Here is a 19,615-nt window from a genome sequence, read left to right on the forward strand (position 1 = left end):
AAGTCATGTGGACTGTGGACTCTGGTGCAGCAGGGCAGGTGTGGCTGCTCACCAGGGTCTCTCTCCTCTCCTTTTGTCCTGAAACTCACAAAGCTCAGCCCAACCCTACAGTTAAGGAATTTGTATTTTGTTCCTCAGTGAGGTTTCTTTTTTAATAATTCCTGCACATTTAATAAACCCCAAAAGACATTTGTTTTCAGCAGCAAGGTTACTTGTGACAGGATCATTTATTTGTGTTTTTAAATGAGATGGAAGAAAACATTGGTTGCGCATGCGTGCATGTGTGTGTTTAAAAATATGTTACATCAAAGAGAAGCAGTTATTTTAAAAACAAGACATGAAACTTGTTCATAGACTTGAGCAGGAAGGATAATGTGAATTCCTAGACTAAAGAGCCACTTTTCCTCTCTCTCCGAGTGCAAGTACAAGAGTTAGATTCTTGCTGGCAAACTAGAGGCGTGTTAGAAATTAGGCTTAGGAATGGGAGTGTCTCCAGGGAAACACCTCTTCTCCATTCTGCTCTGAACTGTAAGTGCATTTCTTGCTTCAAGGATTCTATTATATGCACTTAACTTGCTTCTTTGGAGAATTCTAAAATGGTTTTGAAAACAGCTCTTTTCTCTACTATTCCTCAGAGACTTCTCAGTGGTATAATTTTTGAGTAGATATTTGAGGGTTTTTTTTTGGGGGGGGGAATTGTGAATGAAATTTCTGACAAGGTTTAAGATGCCATATAGAAACTAGCATACTGCACAATAATAATTCCCTGCTGAACGAGAAACAAGTATCTTTAGACTGATAATTAAAATACAGACCAACACAAACATGGCAGATTCTCATTTTCTAAAGAAATATATCTTTATTGACGTTTTTCCATTTTCTTACAAAGCAGTTAAAAAAAAACCCCTCCTTCTTGCTTTTCGTGTTAAGATGGTCTGTGGAGGTGTATATTTCTCTACACACCACAGAACAGTATCATTGCTTAGTCCCATTTTTGTAGGAAAGAATCCAAGTTTCACTAGATAATATATGCTTAGCTCTCTTCAAGAAGAATGTTGGATTAATGTCTAATTTACACACAGTGATAAAGATAAATGTTGACTCTTACAGATTAAATGTCCACTTCCTACCATAGTCTAGCTGTTTGGATATACTTAACTAGATATAGCTATAAATAAAATAGAGTTTTAAGGTAATGATATTCTTTGGCTGATTTAAATGCCTGTGGTAGGCTTTATATGAATAAAAGGCTAAAATGAAAATGGCCCCACTATTATTGTCAATCTCAACACAGAGCTTGTGCGGAAGGTCCCTATACTACTGACTGTCAGCATCTCCAGGTCCACGATGTATTCTCTTGGTCCCGATAGTGACTTCACAAGCACCAGCATTGCACTCACAGGGCTTGTTTGCTAAAATAACAAGAAAAGAAGGGTGGTCACAATGATTTTTCTTGGGCTAGAGTTTCTATTTTTGTTTTTATTGTTGTTGTTACCATACTTCCTGTGATGATGAGGGGAAATATAGAATAAAGAAGCACTGCTTAGTTCCTGCTTGCTTCTAACGTTCATTCTTACCCTAGCCTACTCATCTGCACTAGCTCCAAGGCAAAGGCTTGCTTTTAAAATTCTTATTTTCCCATATTTCTTGTTAACATGTGTTAACATCCCAAACATTTTTCTTTGTTATTGATATTTCTCTACTCATGTGTTGAATAATTCCAGTCTCTCTAAAGAGTTCACATGAGAATCTGATAATTTTGAAACTGGTAAAGAAAGTAGTCACTTGTCATTTTCTTAACATTGAACATTTGTTTACATTGTAAGTGAGTAAGGAGTTAGTAAATAGCCAGGCATGGTGGCACATGCCTTGAGTCCCAGAGGCAGAGGCAGGCAGAGTTCAAGACAAGACTGGTCTGCATAGGTGAGTTCTAGAACATCCAAGGCTACACAGAGAGACCCTGTTACAAACTACAAACAAACAAACAAACAAACAAACAAACAGGTAAGTAGTCTATTTAAATAGAACATGATGAATTTTAGGTTACCTGGATATGCATAATATGAGCACAAGGAAACACATACTTACATACATACATACTCCTGAAACATTGAGGTAACATGTACTTTAGAGCAGAGGTTCTCAACCTGTGGGTTGCAATCCCTTTGGGGATGAACAACCCTTTCATGGGGGATCACCTATAACCATTGGAAAACACAGATATCTGCATAATGATCCATAGCACTAGGAAAATTACAGTATTGAAGTAGCAATGAAAATAATTTTATGGTGGGAGTCACCACAACATGAAGAACTGTATTAAAGGGTCACAGCATTAGGAAGGTTGAGAACCTCTGCCTTAGAATCATCAGGGAGCAAGAGAAATTCTGCAAGTTAACATGTTCAAAATTGGACATGGAGTGGGCATTGGAAGGTGGAGGGAGATGTTTTGGAAGGGTGAGTAAGTAAATGAATGCATCTGCTGACAAAGGATAGAAGCATAGATTAAAATTTAGCTATCATTAAAGGGATATACATTAAACTAAGACATATTACAGAGCCTAGGAGAAGATGGCATGGAAGGGATGGATAGAAGAGAGAAATCAAAAAATGAAGCTGGGGTTAGAGAGATGCCCTGGTGGTTAAGCTTGGTGTTGCTATAATGTAGTAGGTTGATTTAATGTTGCTTGTATTCTAATGTTAATTTAGATACCCCAAATTGCATGAGAGAGTTGCAGACAGGATACCAAGGGACCCTGGCCCCAGTTAATTATGAATGGGAAATAAAGATTCGAGCAGCCAATAGGTGGGGAGAAGAGACATAGGCAGGGTTTAAGTTTTCCAGGCTTGGGACCATAAGAAGGATGAAGGGAGAGAGAGAGAGAGAGAGAGAGAGAGAGAGAGAGAGAGAGAGAGAGAGAGAGAGAGAGAGAGACGCTGCGATGGAAGAGAGACTTACCATGGCAGAAGAAGAACATGCAAGGGGGAGATGGGCAGCCATCGTGTAAAGGCACAAGAGAATGTGGCCCAGGGAGCTGACTAATTGGAGTAAAGAGCAGTCAAGATTGAACATAGAAATTAATAAGTAGTAACTTGGAGTAATCGGTAGAAGAGTGGATTCTAGCAGCATGGAGGTTAGGCAGTTGCCCAGCTGTTGTGCTGCTTAAGGCATATTAAAATATAAGGCTTTGTGGGTAGCTTTCATCCGGGGAACATAAATGGTCAAAGGCAGAAAGGAACCTCTCACCACGATTTATTAAAATAATTAAATCAACACTCTAGCATGAAGAATGGGGTTCATATCCAAGAACCTACTCACAGTTACCTGTAATTCCAACTCCAGATCTGACACCCTCACCTGGCCTCTGCATACACCTAGACACCATGTGTCCACATATTCATAAAAATATATACATAAACATAAATAATTTAAAAATTAGAAAAAGAACAAAGCAGAGAAGAAATAGATGCTTAAGTAAAAATCATGTAAGTGGACAGCAGTGTCCAGCACAGCAAAGGAAAGTGAGATACTGAAATTGAAAAGTGTCCTCGGATTTAACATTATGGATGTCACCAGTGGCTTATCTCCTACAGAAACTTCAGTCAAGTATTTAGACTGAAAGACAAAGAAATAGCCAAAAGTTGAGGAAACACAGAATAGCCTAGTCTTCCAAGGAAGAAGAGAGAGATGGTATAACATCTAGAGGGAGAAACATGCTCTAAGGGAGAGGTAGAGGGATGGGGAATTGAGCAGTATTCCAGAGGAGACAGAATGAGAAGTACATGGTGCTAGGTTGGTCGTGACTTACAGTTATAAAATATCACTGGAAACAAACCACATGGAGAATATAGACATACATTCTCAGGGGTAGAAGGAGAAATTTACGCTGGCTAATGTCAGTGCTGGTGTCAGTGATTTCAAAGCAGGAAGTGACTCACCTACTAAAAATGTAGGCTATGGGGGCTTACTAAATCTGGTGACATTTGAAAACAAGGGTTGAAGAGAATGGAATAAAAACACAGGAGAAGCACAACAGCATTGCCAAGCATGCTCAGGACCTACCTGAACGAGGACACTAAACTTTTACAGTATCATCGGTCTGTGCTTACGAGCTTGGTATGAAATATATGTGGATTATAGCATCTATCTGGGGTTGCTGGCTGGGGAAGTGAGGTGCTGGTGACAGTTCAGAATGGGATTGAGAGCATTCAGAAAGGAGGATCACTGAAGCCAATGTCTCATGTGCTGCTATTCTGAACGACAACTAACTTCAGGGCATGGCTGGGGTTTGGGAGTTGGTGGTAGAGTGGAAAAGCCGAGCACAGTGGTGAATGAGATGATTGGGAGGCATCAGATCAGGCTACAGGTGAAAAGTCTTCATGACGTAGTCCCTCTTTATTTTAGGTTCTCTTCTGAGCAATCTGAGCCATCTACACTCTTCTGAGTCACCTTATCCACAACAGTGGCCTCTATTTAGGCCAGAGAACTAAACAGCAAACTGACCCAGGGTAAAATGGCACAATAAAAAGTTCCTCGAAAAAAGGAACTGTGCACAGAATGTCTTCTTAGTTTCTCAAAGCAGCCAGCATAAGGCTGAGGACACAGTAGGTTCTCAACTGGTGCCTGCTGGCTGGTCCCTAAGCATGGAATGCTGTCTTCTGGTGGAATTTCAGAGTAGAGATCTTGTAAGATTTGATTTTGATTGTGTGACAAATACTCTCAGAGCATCTATTTTTATTATTTTAAGTTATTTTTATTATTCTTATTCTTAATTTGTGATGAGCTTTTTCTCAAAAACCTCAGACTAGCCTCAAATTTACTGGATAGCCCAGGCTGGCCTTAATCTTACAGTCCTGTCTCATGAGTGCTATGATTTCAGGCATGTGGATCCATGCCTAACTTTAAATGTTTTTGTTTTGATTGCAACCAAATTAGATTGATTGCAAACAATTTAACACTACCTAGCACTATACCAAAATTGGTAATGGTTCATATTATTCATGAAGATGGGGTGTCTGGAGAAAAATATTATCTATTTAAAAATCAAGCCAATAAAAGCAGATATAAATAAAAACGAATTTCAAAATGTCATGTTTACTGTAGTGAAAAAACCATGTTGGGACTTCATCTAAATGCATGATGGTTAGCCTGGGAAGGTTTTATTTTTTTAAATGATGGGTAAACGTTCAATCAGAAAGTAAGTTTGAAAGAAGCTTTTAAAATGAGCCTGTTATGCCCTCATGCAGTTACTGAATTGTGTAAAACTCACACAGAGACAACTTCTACCTAGAATGGCTCAAGTTTAAAACATCATATGTTAATGAAACACATTTTTTCTATTAGAAAAAATAAAAGCAATAGATTTTGAGTTGAGTTTTCCTCTTCAGAAATTAATCTCTTCTAATTTTCTGGCAGAGACACAGCTGTGGAGCATGAAGGTAGTTAATATATCAAGGGGCAGGATAAATGTGTGAACAGAAAACTATCTATAAACCTTGTCACAAGGAAAGCTTCAGAGTGTTTTTATCTGCACAGTTAAACAGCATGCATTTGCAGTTCCTGTTTGGGTTATGTTTGTGTCTGGGAGTCACACACAGTTTTGTTAGATGCTATGTCCCGGAATCTGAATGGCTTTTAGGAGACTACTTAATCTTTCAGAATCTCATTCTTCTTTTCATATCTAATAGTATTGTCACATATACTCCAGACAGCTAGACACAGTGCTTATACAGGAAACTGTAGGTTTTAGCTTAATCTCCACGTGAATGCACACAGCAAATGGTTATCTTTACAGCTGCTCGTGCTGTCTAAGCATACTTACTCGTAGGTAGAACTCTCCATTTTCATTTCCAGACTTAATCCGAAAAGTATTAATGGTGTTTGCATAAATCGTTGTGGCCTGTATCTGGAAGATATCTGACGGCACGGACCTGTCAGATCGGATGCTCATGTATTTGTAGACTATAGACTGGGGCAACTCTCGGCACATAGTGTTTGAGACTGGGCAAACACATCGGCTGCAGGGACAAACACAGAAGCAGTCACAAGTTTGGCTCAGGAGGACCAGAAAATACTTATGTTTAGAGGTTCTAATGTGTCTTACTTTTCTGATGTTAGAACATAGGGATCTTGACATGGATTTCGTGGGTAACAGCGGAAGCCACCATGGTAATTCCAGCACATCTCATCTTCTCGGCATTCATTGGTGGTCTCACATTCGTTTATATCTGCAGTCGTGTATTAAAGAGTTTACTGACATGAGCAAATTGTATGAATAGCAGATTCACGTTGGTAAGAAAATTCATTGGGGGGACATCTGGAGTGTGGTCAGTTTCCTTTTATTTATTTTTACTTGTTTGAGGTGGGGGTTAGGGTCTTGCCATGTAGAGCAGGGTGGCATGGAAGTCACTATGTAACCAAAGTTGGCCTTGAGCTAAAAATGCTCCTGCCTTAGCCTCCGAAGATCTAAGATTACATGTGTATACCACCACACCTGGCTTGAGAGGGGAAAGCTTCCTAGGGAAGAGCAGCTGTTTTGGGAGTCTGGAAAAAAAAGGTAGGTAGGGAGGGAGGGAGGGAGGGAGAGTGACAGAGAGAAAGAAGGAGGGAGGGCAGGAGAGGGAGAGTTAGTTTTAGTAGCAGTATACATGGGCCAGGCTGTGCTCTGGGAGGGCACTCTCCATAGGATGCAGGGAAAATGTGAACTGTTCAGTGTTCCAACAGAAACTGATTCCAGATTAGCTAATTGGATCCCCAGATGACATTTGTAGAAACAGTTTTTAAATAGCAAGAAATATTATATGTTAATAGCAGCAATACTTAATGTCCATATTCTTTTATAATTACAGCTCCCTTTCCATATAAATATTAGTTCATATTTTGTCTCATAGAAGTCTGTTCTGAATCATGCCTTCCTACAAGTGATTTCTTTCATTCCTTAATTTACCTTTCTTTAAGTGGTTTGCCTAGTCCTGTTCAACTTAGTGATGGGCTAGGTGCTGGGGTATAAACTCCTTTGAATATTTATACCTGAGATTGTCTGTTTAGGACCTTTGTTGCTTTCTTTTTTACTCTGTTGCTTTTCCATTATTAGATTATTAAAATATGTTTTGTTTTCCTTGCGTGGTTTATACTCCCTTAGCTTATAAACACCTGATGGGAGGGCTACCATAGCTATCCCTCTCCCATTTACCTCTGACAGGGTGCCCCCCCCCCAGGTACCCCTCTACCCCGGGGCATCTATGGGATTAGGTGCATCCTTTCCCACTAAGGCCAGACGTGGCAACCTTCTGCCCTTCTGCTACATATGTGTTGGGGTCTCAGAGCAGCCACTGTGTGCTCTTTGGTGTGGCTCACTGTGAGGACAGTTTTAGGCCTTGTCTTTGGAGGAAAGCAATTCTATTAACTTTCAGCTTACTAAATTTTTCTAGAATCTAGGACACTGGAAAAGCTACATAGTTTCTAAGAATAAGTTATAGGAAATATTTTCTTGGCCTGACTATGGTTAAAGAAAAGAACATATTGATTCAATGGAAGTCACTACTGACATATTTATTAAATATTTTCACTTTTTTTGTAAAGTGAAGGTGGTGTTCTGCTATGAGGAATACTAAGACTGCTTTGTAATATGGAGACAGACAATGGCAAAAGGAAATCTGAGGCTATGACCTTACTCTGTATTTCTAGTAACTTAAGATCTACAACAGCTATATCATTTTGGAAATTTTTTCAGGAAGAAACAATATTAAAATATTCAATGGGGGGGGGGACTGGAGAGATGGCTCAGTGGTTAAGAGCACAGACTGCTCTTCCAGAGGTCCTGAGTTCAATTCCCAGTAACCACATGATGGCTCACAACCATCTATAATGGGGTCTGATGCCTCTTTTAGTGTGTCTGAAGACAGCTACAGTGTACTCATATACATAAAATAGATAAATCTTTAAAAATATATTCAATATGTATGTGTGAGTAAGTATACCCTCTTTTGCCCCTCTCTAGATAGATATACACATGCACGGTGCTCTGATGTTTGTGGGCATGTGGTCATGAGAACATTTGAACTTCCCAGAAGAAGATAAGAATCCAAATATGTTTGATTTTACTTTGTTCTTACAAATGATGCTGGGGCAGGGTTTCTGTAAAGGAAAGCAATTGCTTTAAATGTTAAAAGAATGTAAGTCTTTTTGACAAAAAGATATTTTGCTTCTGTGTGTCTTCAACATGACAATACTCATGAAATTCTGCTTATAATTTCAATACATTTTCACCCTAAATTATAAAGGAAATATTTCTGAAGATGTAGCCAAGGCAAATAAGAACCTGTTAAAATCCATGTTTGCTGACTATCAAATCCACTTGTGATTAGAAACACAGATATTTACTTGAATGATTTCAGGGGAATTGGTTAAACTATTTGACTAGCTAATATTTTCCTGCATGTAATATTCATTTCTCAATCAGGGTTCAGTGAGATCATTGGAATGCAGTGTTTTCCCACAATTAACAATTGAAAAGTTTCTAGAAACCTGGAAAGGGTTATAAAGATGTTCATTGTGCTACTGATGACATTCTGCTATGCTTATACCAACAGGTTGGAGACTGTTTATTTACTACAAAACCCCAAGTCTTGGATGTCCTCGGAGTTCATAACTTCTTCATGCAACTGTGATGTTAGTCTAAGAATCCACATATCCTTGTTCTTTTAAAAATAAGATCTTTCCTGTCCTCATGTATTGTCTTTCTAATTCCAAGTAAAAAGGACTCTAGGGATTTAATGTAGCTCATTTACATTGCTAAGTCAATTTCATCAAAAACACTGTGAACTGTGTAAATCATTTCATGTGTTCTTTTGGTTCATTTCCACACTTCCCCTTTTCAAAAGGGAAAGCCAGGGTTTAGAGAAGTTTGATTATTTGTTCAGACTGTGCATAGAGAATGCAGTAGAGTTAGATTCAAGTAGTTTTTCTGTCACTGGGTTCAGTCATAGTTTTCTTTTTTCCACTGTTTTATGTAAATGGGCTTATATTGGACTTATATTAGATTTTCCATCTTCTTGACAGACTCTGAATCACATTTTGTAGAGAGCTCTCTCTTCTACCTACATGTAGACACAAGGACCACCTGAGCATTTATTTGGAAATTGGGCCCATGTCATTAGACATTATCAGATCAATACTTGCTTTCTTGAGTCATTCAAACATATTTTAATATTCATCATTACGAGTTTTGTTTTTCTTGACACCTAAAATCCTGCCTTATTTGGGTGGGAGTGATGACACATGCTTGTGATTTCGGCATTTAGGAGGCAGAGTCTGGAGCACTACAAATTTGAGGCCAGCCTAAGTTATATAGCAAGACCCTCTATGCCCCTTTAAGTGTACAAAATTTGGAAGTTGATGTTTCAGAAGCTTTGAGGGTTGTTGAAGGTATGTCTAAAATTGGAGTCTAAACTCAAACCTCAGTAAAATATTTAATGACTGATTTTTTGGTAGATTATTGGAAGGTATAGTTGCATAGATTTTAAGATATTATGAGATATAAAAATCATTTAAATCACATTTTTTAGAAAGGAAGTCACTTTAAAGCTTGAAAAAAGTCAGGGTTACCATTGAGTCTTTCACAAAATGTGATCTGTTACCTTGTGAATCAGGAGCTCAAAGTGTGCAGTCAAGGTGAGAAAATGAAAGTCTGAATCCTGTAACTCTCCTTACATTCCTCCTGGCTAGCTGCAAACACTTCACCTAATGAGAACAGTGAGCTTACCCTGACAGGTTCTGCTTCTCACCACTTGGTAACCCTGCGGGCACATACACGAGAACTTCCCAGGTTCATTGACACATTGATATTGGCACAGGTAGCTTGAGGTTCTGCATTCATCGATGTCTGTAGAGCCAGACAAAAACATGGACATAGAGCTGAGAAACTTTTCTGCCACTGACTTTGTAATACATATTTTTAGAGAAACTAAAGAGTATCAAAACAGTAAAAAAAAATTCTAAAATAGAAGAAACGCAAGTTCTGTTTGAAATGCGGGGGCTAGCTGCAGTAGCAGCATCTGCTCCCCTCTCTGCCTCTAAGCTTGCACAGGTTTTCTTACAGCAATGTTCACTGAAGCTAAGCAGACAAATAAGTAGGATCGTGACAGACACACTTCACTTTGGGTTCTACAGACCTGCTCAGGTAGCAAGTTTGTGTTTGCCTGTTCAGTAATGGTGGGACTGTGCTGCTGAACTCTCCTGAACCTTGAACTTCGAATTCTGCCCCTGTGCAGTTTTGCAGAGGTGACATCTTGGCATAATATGGCCTCCTGGGGAAGAATCACTTGCGTTTCAGAATTAGTGACCATCCTATAGTTTGTCAAGCAGGGGAAAGGCAGCAGTCCTGAGTTGGGCTTTTATGGTTTTAAAAACAATTGCATGGTTTGAGATTTCTTTGAATAGATTATGACCTATGTGGTTCCAAATAATCATGGACAGACTCAGGAAGGCGGTATGAACATCAAATGTGGATGGCATCCTCTTTATGATGCCTTATGCACTTAGACTTACCCCAGAATGAGCATATACATTAGATTGTGAAGGTCACCCATTCCACTGAATGTCTGTCTTTCTACTCATTGGAAACTGCAACTCAGAGTTTTTAAAACATGTGTTCAAGACACACAGTATAGGGATAAAGCAAAGCTAGGGGACAGGTCTCTTTGTCATTACTACATCCTCAGCTCGTTGTAAACAAAAATGTGCAGATTCTATCTTGGGAAATGTTGGTTGGGGTCTGAGATTCTCAGTTTCTCATAAGCTCCCAACAGAGATGCACTTTGAGAATAAAGACACCCCTAGGCTACACCTTGTATTCCAGCTACTTGATGCATCTTATCTCTTCTAGTAACAGACTCAAAAGTCAAGGTTTTCACTGAACTGCCATTATAAGATTTCAAGAACAAGATTTTGTTTTCATCAGCAAAATAATCAGGTAAGAAGACGATAATCAGGCAAGATGATGTCGATAAGGTTGCCCTTTGCTATAAGATCCTTGGAAAACACATTACCTTCACAGTTGAGCCTGTCACTGCTCAGTTCATATCCTTGGTTACACTGACAGATGAATGAGCCAAGAATGTTGTAGCACTGCTGAGCACACTGGTTGCTGGCATCGCATTCATTTATATCTGCAAGGAAAGGTTTTCGATACACATGTGTCTCTGTGTATGTGTAGCTGGACATTTTTAAGCTCAGCCTTGCTCTTTTGTGACTAGACCAACTGATGATAAGTAGTTCCCTCTCTGCCCCAACACACTGGAGAACGTACATTCAGTTTCACGGTTGTTGGAACAACTTCAAAGCTCCATCCAACACTTCTTTTAGAAGTACCATAATATATATTTTCTAGGAATGACAGTTTGATGTTTGATAAATCTAACCACGAAGAATTTAATGCTTCCAATAAACATACATTCCAGCATCTATTTTCTTATATTGCTCAGATTCAAAATGCCAAGTCCATAAATAATTGTTATTAGACATTTGGACTGATATGGTCTCTCAGCATATGGTTGTAAAGAGTTATCTGGGTTATTTATTACTTTTTAAATGGTTTCTGTTAAATTCCTTGACAATTATAGCATAAGCCTCTGAGACCCATCCAGAGTCTTGCTATGCTCCAACACACAGAAAATACTTTGAAAAGGCATTTTCCCTTTCTGCACTGGATTCCTTCCAGGTTGTGCCAGTCTTCCAACCATGCACTTCCGTAACTGTGCACTCTGAAAGGTAAGAGCCATGTAAGGGTCATGTGCACTGTTAGCGGAAAGTTCATACATTTGAACTTCCAGCAACCTTTTGGCCTCTTCACCACTCTACCACGCTGTTGACTAATTGAGGTATGTGCATCTATAAATCTATAGTCACATTTTTTTTATTCCACACACAGAGGACTAAAACCAAGGTTAAAAAATGTTTTCCATTTCTATATGATGATTTTAAGAAACAGATTATCTATTGTCTTTTCAGCCTTATGACCCTGAAGGAAGCTGATGGAAACCAGTTCACGCAGGATCACAGAACACCAGAAACAGTCCAGCATACCATGAAGCTTTCTTTTCCTGGAGGCAGAAGCTGGTCAGTCAGGATAGCAATTCTCAGCAGCACTTACCCACACAAGTGTAGTTGTTTGCTGCCAGCTGAAACCCAGGACTGCACTGGCAGTAGAAGGAACCTGGTGTGTTCACACATCTTTGGTGGCAATATGGAGGCACTGTGCATTCATCTATATCTAAGTAGATGACACAGACACAGAATCAAGTTGTTAGCTGGGCATAGTGGTGCATGTCTTTAATTCCAGCAAATGGAAGGCAGTGATGGGTGGGTAGCTGTAAATTCGAGGCTAACCTGGTCTACAAAGTAAGTTCCATGATAGCCAGAGAGCTACATAGCAAAAATCTGTCTTGAAAAAACCAACACCAAACCAGCAAAAACAAACAAACAAACAAACAAACAAACAACAAAAACAGAACCAAGTTGGTGTCTTAGCAAATTCTCAGTGGAGATAATATAGAAACCACATCTCAAGAAGACCTTGAGTTGAAAGTAATCTGTTCTCCCTCTTTCATTCTCTTTTGTTTATCCCTTCTCTTAAAATTAGGATATATATGTTTTAAATATACTTTGTTCATTAGTAAGGTAAGACATTAAGAACAAGCACCAATGTCACAGCCAGTAAATAAATGAATTGAGATGTAAAGGGTGAAGAGGAATTAAGACCGTTGCATACGCACATGAGGATGTCAGCTTGGTGCATGAAAACCTTAATCAAAATATGAGGAAATGAATGAAGGGATGGAGCACATAATTACGAGAGAAGAAATGTGGGTGGAATCAGCTGGCAACGGTTGCTTTACTGTTTAAACATTTGTATCTTGATGTCCAGAGCATGATAGGAAGGCTTGCCATGTGTATCTTAGGAAGTTTTGTGAGCCTCAAATGAAAGAACATCGTGAAAGAAAAGGATGCTGCACCAAGTGACCTTTTGAGGATGTCCTGATGTTTGGGTGAAGTGTTCCATCCTGTGTCCGCTCATAAATATTTCCAACTATAAAACGCTCAGCTGAGAACTTGCAGGGATGCACCCTCTTAGAAGCAGAATAAAATGTCATCACTTCACAACTACACATTGTAGTATCTCCAGCATTCCATCTATAGTGGAATAGGATGATGTTTCACATCTCAGTACTATAGAGTGCTATTACTTCATGATTTAAAAAAAAAAAAAAGGATGAACTTGTGCTGGTGTTTTAGCCATAGTGTGCTTAAATGGCCTTAAGCTAAGCTGAGTTTGAATCTCTGGTCTGGCTGTTTGCTGTTTTAGCATCTGAAACTTTCATTTCTTCTTCCATATGGTAGAATGGCTGGAAGTTTACATGGTAGAGAGTAGGTAATGTATCTGGGGCATAGCAGGCAATGAAGTGTTAATAGAAATATGAATTTTTTAAATCAGCACACTGAAAGAACTAGTGAAAGACTTCTACATTACCTTTTGTATCTGCTTTGTGGCCCTTCCTTGGGGAGGCCACCTCTTTCATGCACATATGATAGTTTATGCTGCCTTACACTTTCTTATCGCTCCTGTTGTTGCTTAATATTCAAATGTGCTTATTTGTTTCTCTGTCTCTCACTATTATCTGTGGCAAACAAGAACTGCCCCTTTCCTTTGAGGTAGAGATGAAGGATATTTGTCTGCTCACTGCCATATGCTTAATGCTCAGAACAAGGACTAGCTGATACATAGAAACCTTACATTAATTAAGAGCTATTGTTTATAGTGCTTCTAGGTACTGTTTGTGATAGCCAGGTGCCGCTATCGCTATCACTAGTTGATATGTATGAGTGATGTTTTCTAATAGCTCCTTCAGAGCGATGATTCTGTAAAGTTGGTTTGCCTAATCTAATATCTCAGCATCTAGAACTGTTCCTGGTACACAGCCAACTCTCAGTAAGTATAGATGACTCAATGGTGCCTGCCTCCTCAACTAGTAGATATTCATTTTATAGCATTGCCCTTGGCACCGAGGTTATATAATCATAACTACACATATATTCAGCATCTGTCTAGCATGGAATACAGGCATAATTATGTTACTCTTCAGAGTGAAAAGACAGAAAGGTGTACAAGAGACAGAGAGAGAGCACAGAGCTGCTCCAAATGGCCTGTTGACTGCAGTGGTCCATGGAGTATTGGATCAGCCCATAACGCATATAGAAACTCTAAGTGCATGTTTAGCCCTGGCAATTGAAGCCAACACAACATTTTTATTATGTTTTACAGAAGCATCAGACTACAAGTGATTGGAAATTTCTGAAAGAGTTCTATTTCATCTTAACTTGATGAGGAAGGAGAGACTGATTAGATTTGGATAGAGCATGGCTTCTAGGGGAGGTGACTCTAAAGTGGGATGGGACAGTGGAATAGGGCTTTGGAGAAGGAGTGTCTCATTGTTCCGGTAAGCATCTGGGTAGACATATGCACAGAATTATAACCACTGAGAAGAAGCTCTGGTGTAGCTGTCTTTGGGAAGGATGGTATTGATGCAATATAATTGATGAGAAAGCCCCTTTATGTTCTACTGAGGAAAGTGGAATTACCTTTGTAGGTGAGGGCAACATCAGCATACACATAATCAGCTATGAATTCATTTTTCCACTTTCTGATAAAGGCTGTCACTTTGTGTTCCTTTGTCTTCAGTTCACCCTGCAGTGGGGTGTGTTGCTACTGTACTTTCAGGCCTTCAGTGTTTATTTTCCTGGCTAACCCAAAGAGCTTTGGCATCTGTGAAGTTTTCCAGTCTTCCTCTGAATCATAGCTTCCAGAATTACAAACCCTGTCCTTCCTTGGGTCTGGGCACCCATCCCAGCACCTAGACACAACCTGTGGCAGGTAGAGCCAGCCAGGGTCCACGAGGAGCTAAGTGCTGACATATTTGTGTCAACAGCTCACTTTCTCAGGTGGAAGTTGATGCTGGCTGCCTGTCTCCAAACCCTCACTTTTTCCTAAGAGAAAATCTGGCCCTTCCACTGGTCTGGGGTAAGAGGTTAGGTATGTAAACAGATGGGCAAAGGGAGCCAATCAGTTTCATGTCTTCTGCTGGGCCTCTTGATTGAGCCAGACTGCTGTTTTACTTCAGTGCATGCCAGCTGGCCTCCTCAATCTGTATTCTTCCATTCATTCAGAATGCATGCAGGTGAGCCATCACATGTACCGGACTGTGTGGGGACTGTGGCAGCAACAGTGACAGAAGCTGACATGGCCCCAGAACTCAGGGAGATATCTTCTCAGACCCCTCAGGCACAGTGTTTCTTAAACACCAGCAAAAACTTGCAGTGTCAAGAGATTTTAGACTAGTTGTTCTCAATCTGTGGGTCACAACCCATTTGGGGTTTGCATATCAAATATCTTGCATATCAGACATTTACATTATGATTCATAACAGTTGCAAAATTACAGTTACGAAGTAGTAAAAGTAATTTTGTGACTGGGGGTTACCTTAGTATAAGGAACTGCATTAAAGGGTCGCAGCATTAGGAAACGTGAGAATCTCTGCCTTAGACTTTGTTGACTTACGGCCTGATGATCCCAGCCAGCTGAATGGCACAAAACCATGCGTGTGCTGAACATTGCCATCCTTGAGCTAACTCCTGAGTTGGAACTAGTGTCATCTGGACAGGACAAACGAACAAGGCAATACACAGAGCACTTAAGTAATCATGGACTCAGATGGCTTAGTGATAGAAGGGACATTCGACCTCATGCACCAGGTTCTGCTGTGCAGTAGAAAATGAAGCATCCATCACCAGTATGATAGTGACACCACTCCTAATTTAAAATGTAGTTCTTATCTTTACGGTTTCATTCAGACCGGAGTTTTGCTTTCATTTAGTCTATAGATTAATATATTCTATATTTTATATATTCAGGACAGGTTCAACCTTACAAAGTTCCTCTTGCTAGTTGGAAACTATGTTGGTGTTCATTGGAAGAGGAAGACATGTTATATCATTCTTAAATCAAGTAAGAGAACTTTGCTTTGATGTCAAAAGATTCTCAAGACAAAATTCTTAATATTGCACAGAAGGACTTACCCACACACTGTTCGCCTCGCTTCTGATACCCAGGAAGACACTGACATGTGAAGGAACCACGTAAATTGATGCATACTTGGTCCGCTCTACAATTGTGGGTCCCCGAGGTGCACTCATCAATGTCTGGGAAAGACATGCAATACAGAAAGAATTCCAGTTGCTAGTGAAACATGGAGGTGTTCTTCATTTGATCTTTGGTTTTTCTTAAACTGAAGTTTACTTTATCCTTATAAAGTATTATCATACACTATATTGGGGATATTTAAAATGAAAAAAATATTTAAATGCTTATAAAATAATTTCAGAGGTTCCAAAGTGCACACCTGAGATTAATGCTAACCATTCTCACACCTATCTAGCACCTTTTGATGCTTTCAGCTACAGCAAAAACCTTATTCTGTCTTTATCCTTATATCTGTCACCCACCACTTTATGCGTTGGCATGGGGCCTTCCCCAACAGAGTTTTATGCATTCACTAGACAGGAATATACCTATGATAATAAACAACAGCTACTTGGAGGGCTGAGGCAGGAGGATCTCCAATTTAAGTTTTGCCTGGGCTACAGAGGAAGTTCAAGCCTAGTCTTCCCGCTGTCTCAAAAGCAGAAGTAAAACGGAGATAGCAGCATGCATGCATAACTTTTATTATGAAACTCAAAATGAAAAGCATCACTTCGATCATATTCTTTTAGGAGAGATACATTTGTGTAGGTTAAAATACATATTTCCCTAAGAGAGTTTACTGTTAGGAGTGATTGTTACATGTGTCTCATGTTGGAGGCAAGTCACAGTTCTAGAAAAGAGGGTTAAAAGTACCACAAAATGTGTAATTTCTAGATGACCAATGAATTATTCATGTAACCAAGACAGACTTGCTGAGGACAGAGAAGAGATATGTTAGATCGTACTGTGGGAGGCCAAGGAAGTGCCTTAAAGTAGTGGACCCATAATCAATTAAAACAAGAGCCTCCAGTAACAAGACTTAGCTGTGCCCTCTGTCCCCATCGAAAGCAGGGAATGCTCTCTGTGTAATTTTTCTTTTAATTTTTCTGTGACTTTAAGGAGCATTGAATTGTCGCACTCGTGCTAAGCAATGCCATAGGTAAGCAGTTGATGTTATAGTAAGGCTTCTCTGAGATAACCACTCCACTTAGCTGGGTGTAGAAGTAATAAGAAGATCGATTCTTTTCAAAGGAAGAGGGGTAGAGGATAAGGATGCTCAAATATAGTACAGCTACTACTCATTGGACAATAACCTAGTAAGACTTTCTTTGACACGTAATTCTTTGAACCTGATTTTAAACTTTTAACTAAGGATTTTGCTGTTGTTCTGAAATGTATTAACACTATTACTGCAATGGTATTTTCCAATCCACCACAAAGTGACCTTTCTAGGTGCAAGGCCCTGGAGCAGCAACCCTGCTGGGAAGTTACTGCTGCCTTTCATGCCTCATTATTTTCTCAAATGCACTTGATGAAAACCTTTCTACTGGGGATTCTTTGGAGCTTTATAACTCGCTAATGCAGAAATGACAGCAGAATTCCTATTGTTTTATGTCAGGAACATTTGCCAACATTTGCAGTGATAACAGCCCTGAGAGATACAGCCCTGCTAGATTCAGCTGCGGCAAGTTCCCTCTGTCCATGCTGGCCAGAGATCAAGGACTTGGGCCGCTTGGCACTGCTGAGGGAGGCCTGGCCAGTGACAGAGGCTTTTCTTTTTGCAACCACTCTATGCAAACTGCCTCCACCCAATCATGTTCCTGATATGCTGCAATTTTTTTCCTATTTTCCCATCATTTGTTTGGAGTGTTCTTGATAAATAGACTAACATTTCCACAGGGATCAATATACCATTAAATAGGTTTTGAGCATTCAAACCTGCACGGCTCCTTCCTAAGAGTCTGCTTTACTTAGTTTCTGAAAAGAATTATTTAACAAAAATATTTGGTGAGTTACAGTAATTTAATAGAAGCAAAGCCCCAAATACAACTACCACCCAACTACATTATTTTCCTTTCTTTACCCAAAACAAAGGAAAGCTGAGATGGGACTCACCTCCATCACAAGTGACCATTAACTGGTGAATGACACTTTCATTCACCAGGACTTATAAATGCTAAAAGCAGCTTCATCTACTTTTTTGTTTATAGCCGCTCTGACTACAGTGTAGAATAGTCATTCTCCTGAGCCCCCGCAATTAGCAGGTTATTTAATGCTGAAGAATATTAACAGACTGTCTCTGGACTATTATCTATTTAAATGCCACAATGCTATGACTTTGAAGACCCATTGTTGCTTGTTTATACACCCACACAAAGTCATGTTAAACCATTATACGTCTCTAAACTCTCTTGTGCTCCTTTTCCTACTTACACGTGTCTCTCTTTCAAGTATCAGAAGATACAGTAGGAGTCAGAAATAGTTGCTCACTAAGCCACTGCAGCCCAGTCATTGCTTTTTGCCTCTGTTGTTTGTAGGCAAAATTAACTTCCTACATCTGCATGGGCAATGCCCTGCTTTATTTGACAGGAAAATGACTCAGGTCAGCCATGTTTTCCTGAGAATTTAGAAACAAGGACTCTGGGGAAAGGACTTTTTGTTTTTGTTTTTAATTATCTATCATTTGTCCTTGACTCTTAAGCTCATTTTTTCCTGCTTACTATAATGCATGGAATGTGATGGGTTTTCAGTAAATGTTTACCCAATTAACGGATGAATGAATCATTACTGTTTCCTGGGAATTGGTGTTCAGAGTTCACAGAAAGTAGGAACAGTGTTTTAGATTATGGAAGTAAAATTCATAAGGCAGAATAACAGGTAAGGCCCAAGGAGCACAGAAGAATCAACAATTTGCCTCTGACTGAGAACAAGGTAGGACCCTTGCATGAAGAAGAGTGGATCAAACTGCATCACTCAGAGTGTGCAGCATTTGCCTCTGACTGGGAACAAGGTAGAGCAGTTAATTGAGTCACAGGAGTCTCATAGACTGACTGCATCACACTCAGCATGAGCTGAAGCTTTGAGGAGGAGGCAGGTTCTGAAGGGCAATTCAAAAGTGATGAGCTGGTCCGGGGAGGAAGCTATCTTTTAGAAGGCAGGCCCCACAGAAAGAGACCCCCGGTACTGCAGAGAATAGCAGAGTTCTGAAGTCAGCATGGCTGCAGGGGATGTATGTGAGAAACCTGGTGTCGTGTCTGGCAAACTGTGCTCATAAAATGCTTGTTCAAGTCATTAGCAAAATCCAGAGACTTCAATGTGAGATTTTGAGGGTTTGCACTGAACACCATAGCAAATAGCTCTTAAAGAAGCAGCCATGGACTAACGTTAACATTACCAAAGCGGGGGCAAATGACGGAATGTGTTTCCTAAAATCCTACAACGCTTTTAATCATTCTGATATATTGAGAATAGCTAAGGGCATTATTTAGAGATTTTCACACATACACACACACACACACACACACACACACACACCCTCT

General features: G+C 39.7%; 1 protein-coding gene across 3 annotated transcripts in view; it reads right to left on the reverse strand.

The window, feature by feature from the left end:
• Positions 1-833: 833 nt before the first annotated feature.
• Efemp1 (EGF-like fibulin extracellular matrix protein 1) overlaps positions 834-19,615 on the reverse strand; it is a 59,530-nt gene continuing 40,748 nt past the window's right edge. For 2 of the 3 annotated variants that reach the window (XM_034508900.2, XM_034508901.2), the window contains exons 5-11: positions 16,133-16,255; positions 12,153-12,272; positions 11,050-11,169; positions 9,765-9,884; positions 6,105-6,228; positions 5,823-6,018; positions 1,110-1,412 (exon numbers count right to left, since the gene is read on the reverse strand). In XM_034508900.2, the coding sequence (XP_034364791.1) occupies positions 1,251-1,412; positions 5,823-6,018; positions 6,105-6,228; positions 9,765-9,884; positions 11,050-11,169; positions 12,153-12,272; positions 16,133-16,255 (965 nt within the window). In that variant the 3' untranslated portion in view covers positions 1,110-1,250. Of the gene's footprint in view, positions 1,413-5,822; positions 6,019-6,104; positions 6,229-9,764; positions 9,885-11,049; positions 11,170-12,152; positions 12,273-16,132; positions 16,256-19,615 lie in introns of all 3 variants that reach the window. The other variant, XM_034508899.2, reaches the window with a different exon arrangement.

The sequence above is a fragment of the Arvicanthis niloticus genome, chromosome 7 (genome assembly GCF_011762505.2).
Source record: "Arvicanthis niloticus isolate mArvNil1 chromosome 7, mArvNil1.pat.X, whole genome shotgun sequence".
Classification (NCBI taxonomy): domain Eukaryota; kingdom Metazoa; phylum Chordata; class Mammalia; order Rodentia; family Muridae; genus Arvicanthis; species Arvicanthis niloticus.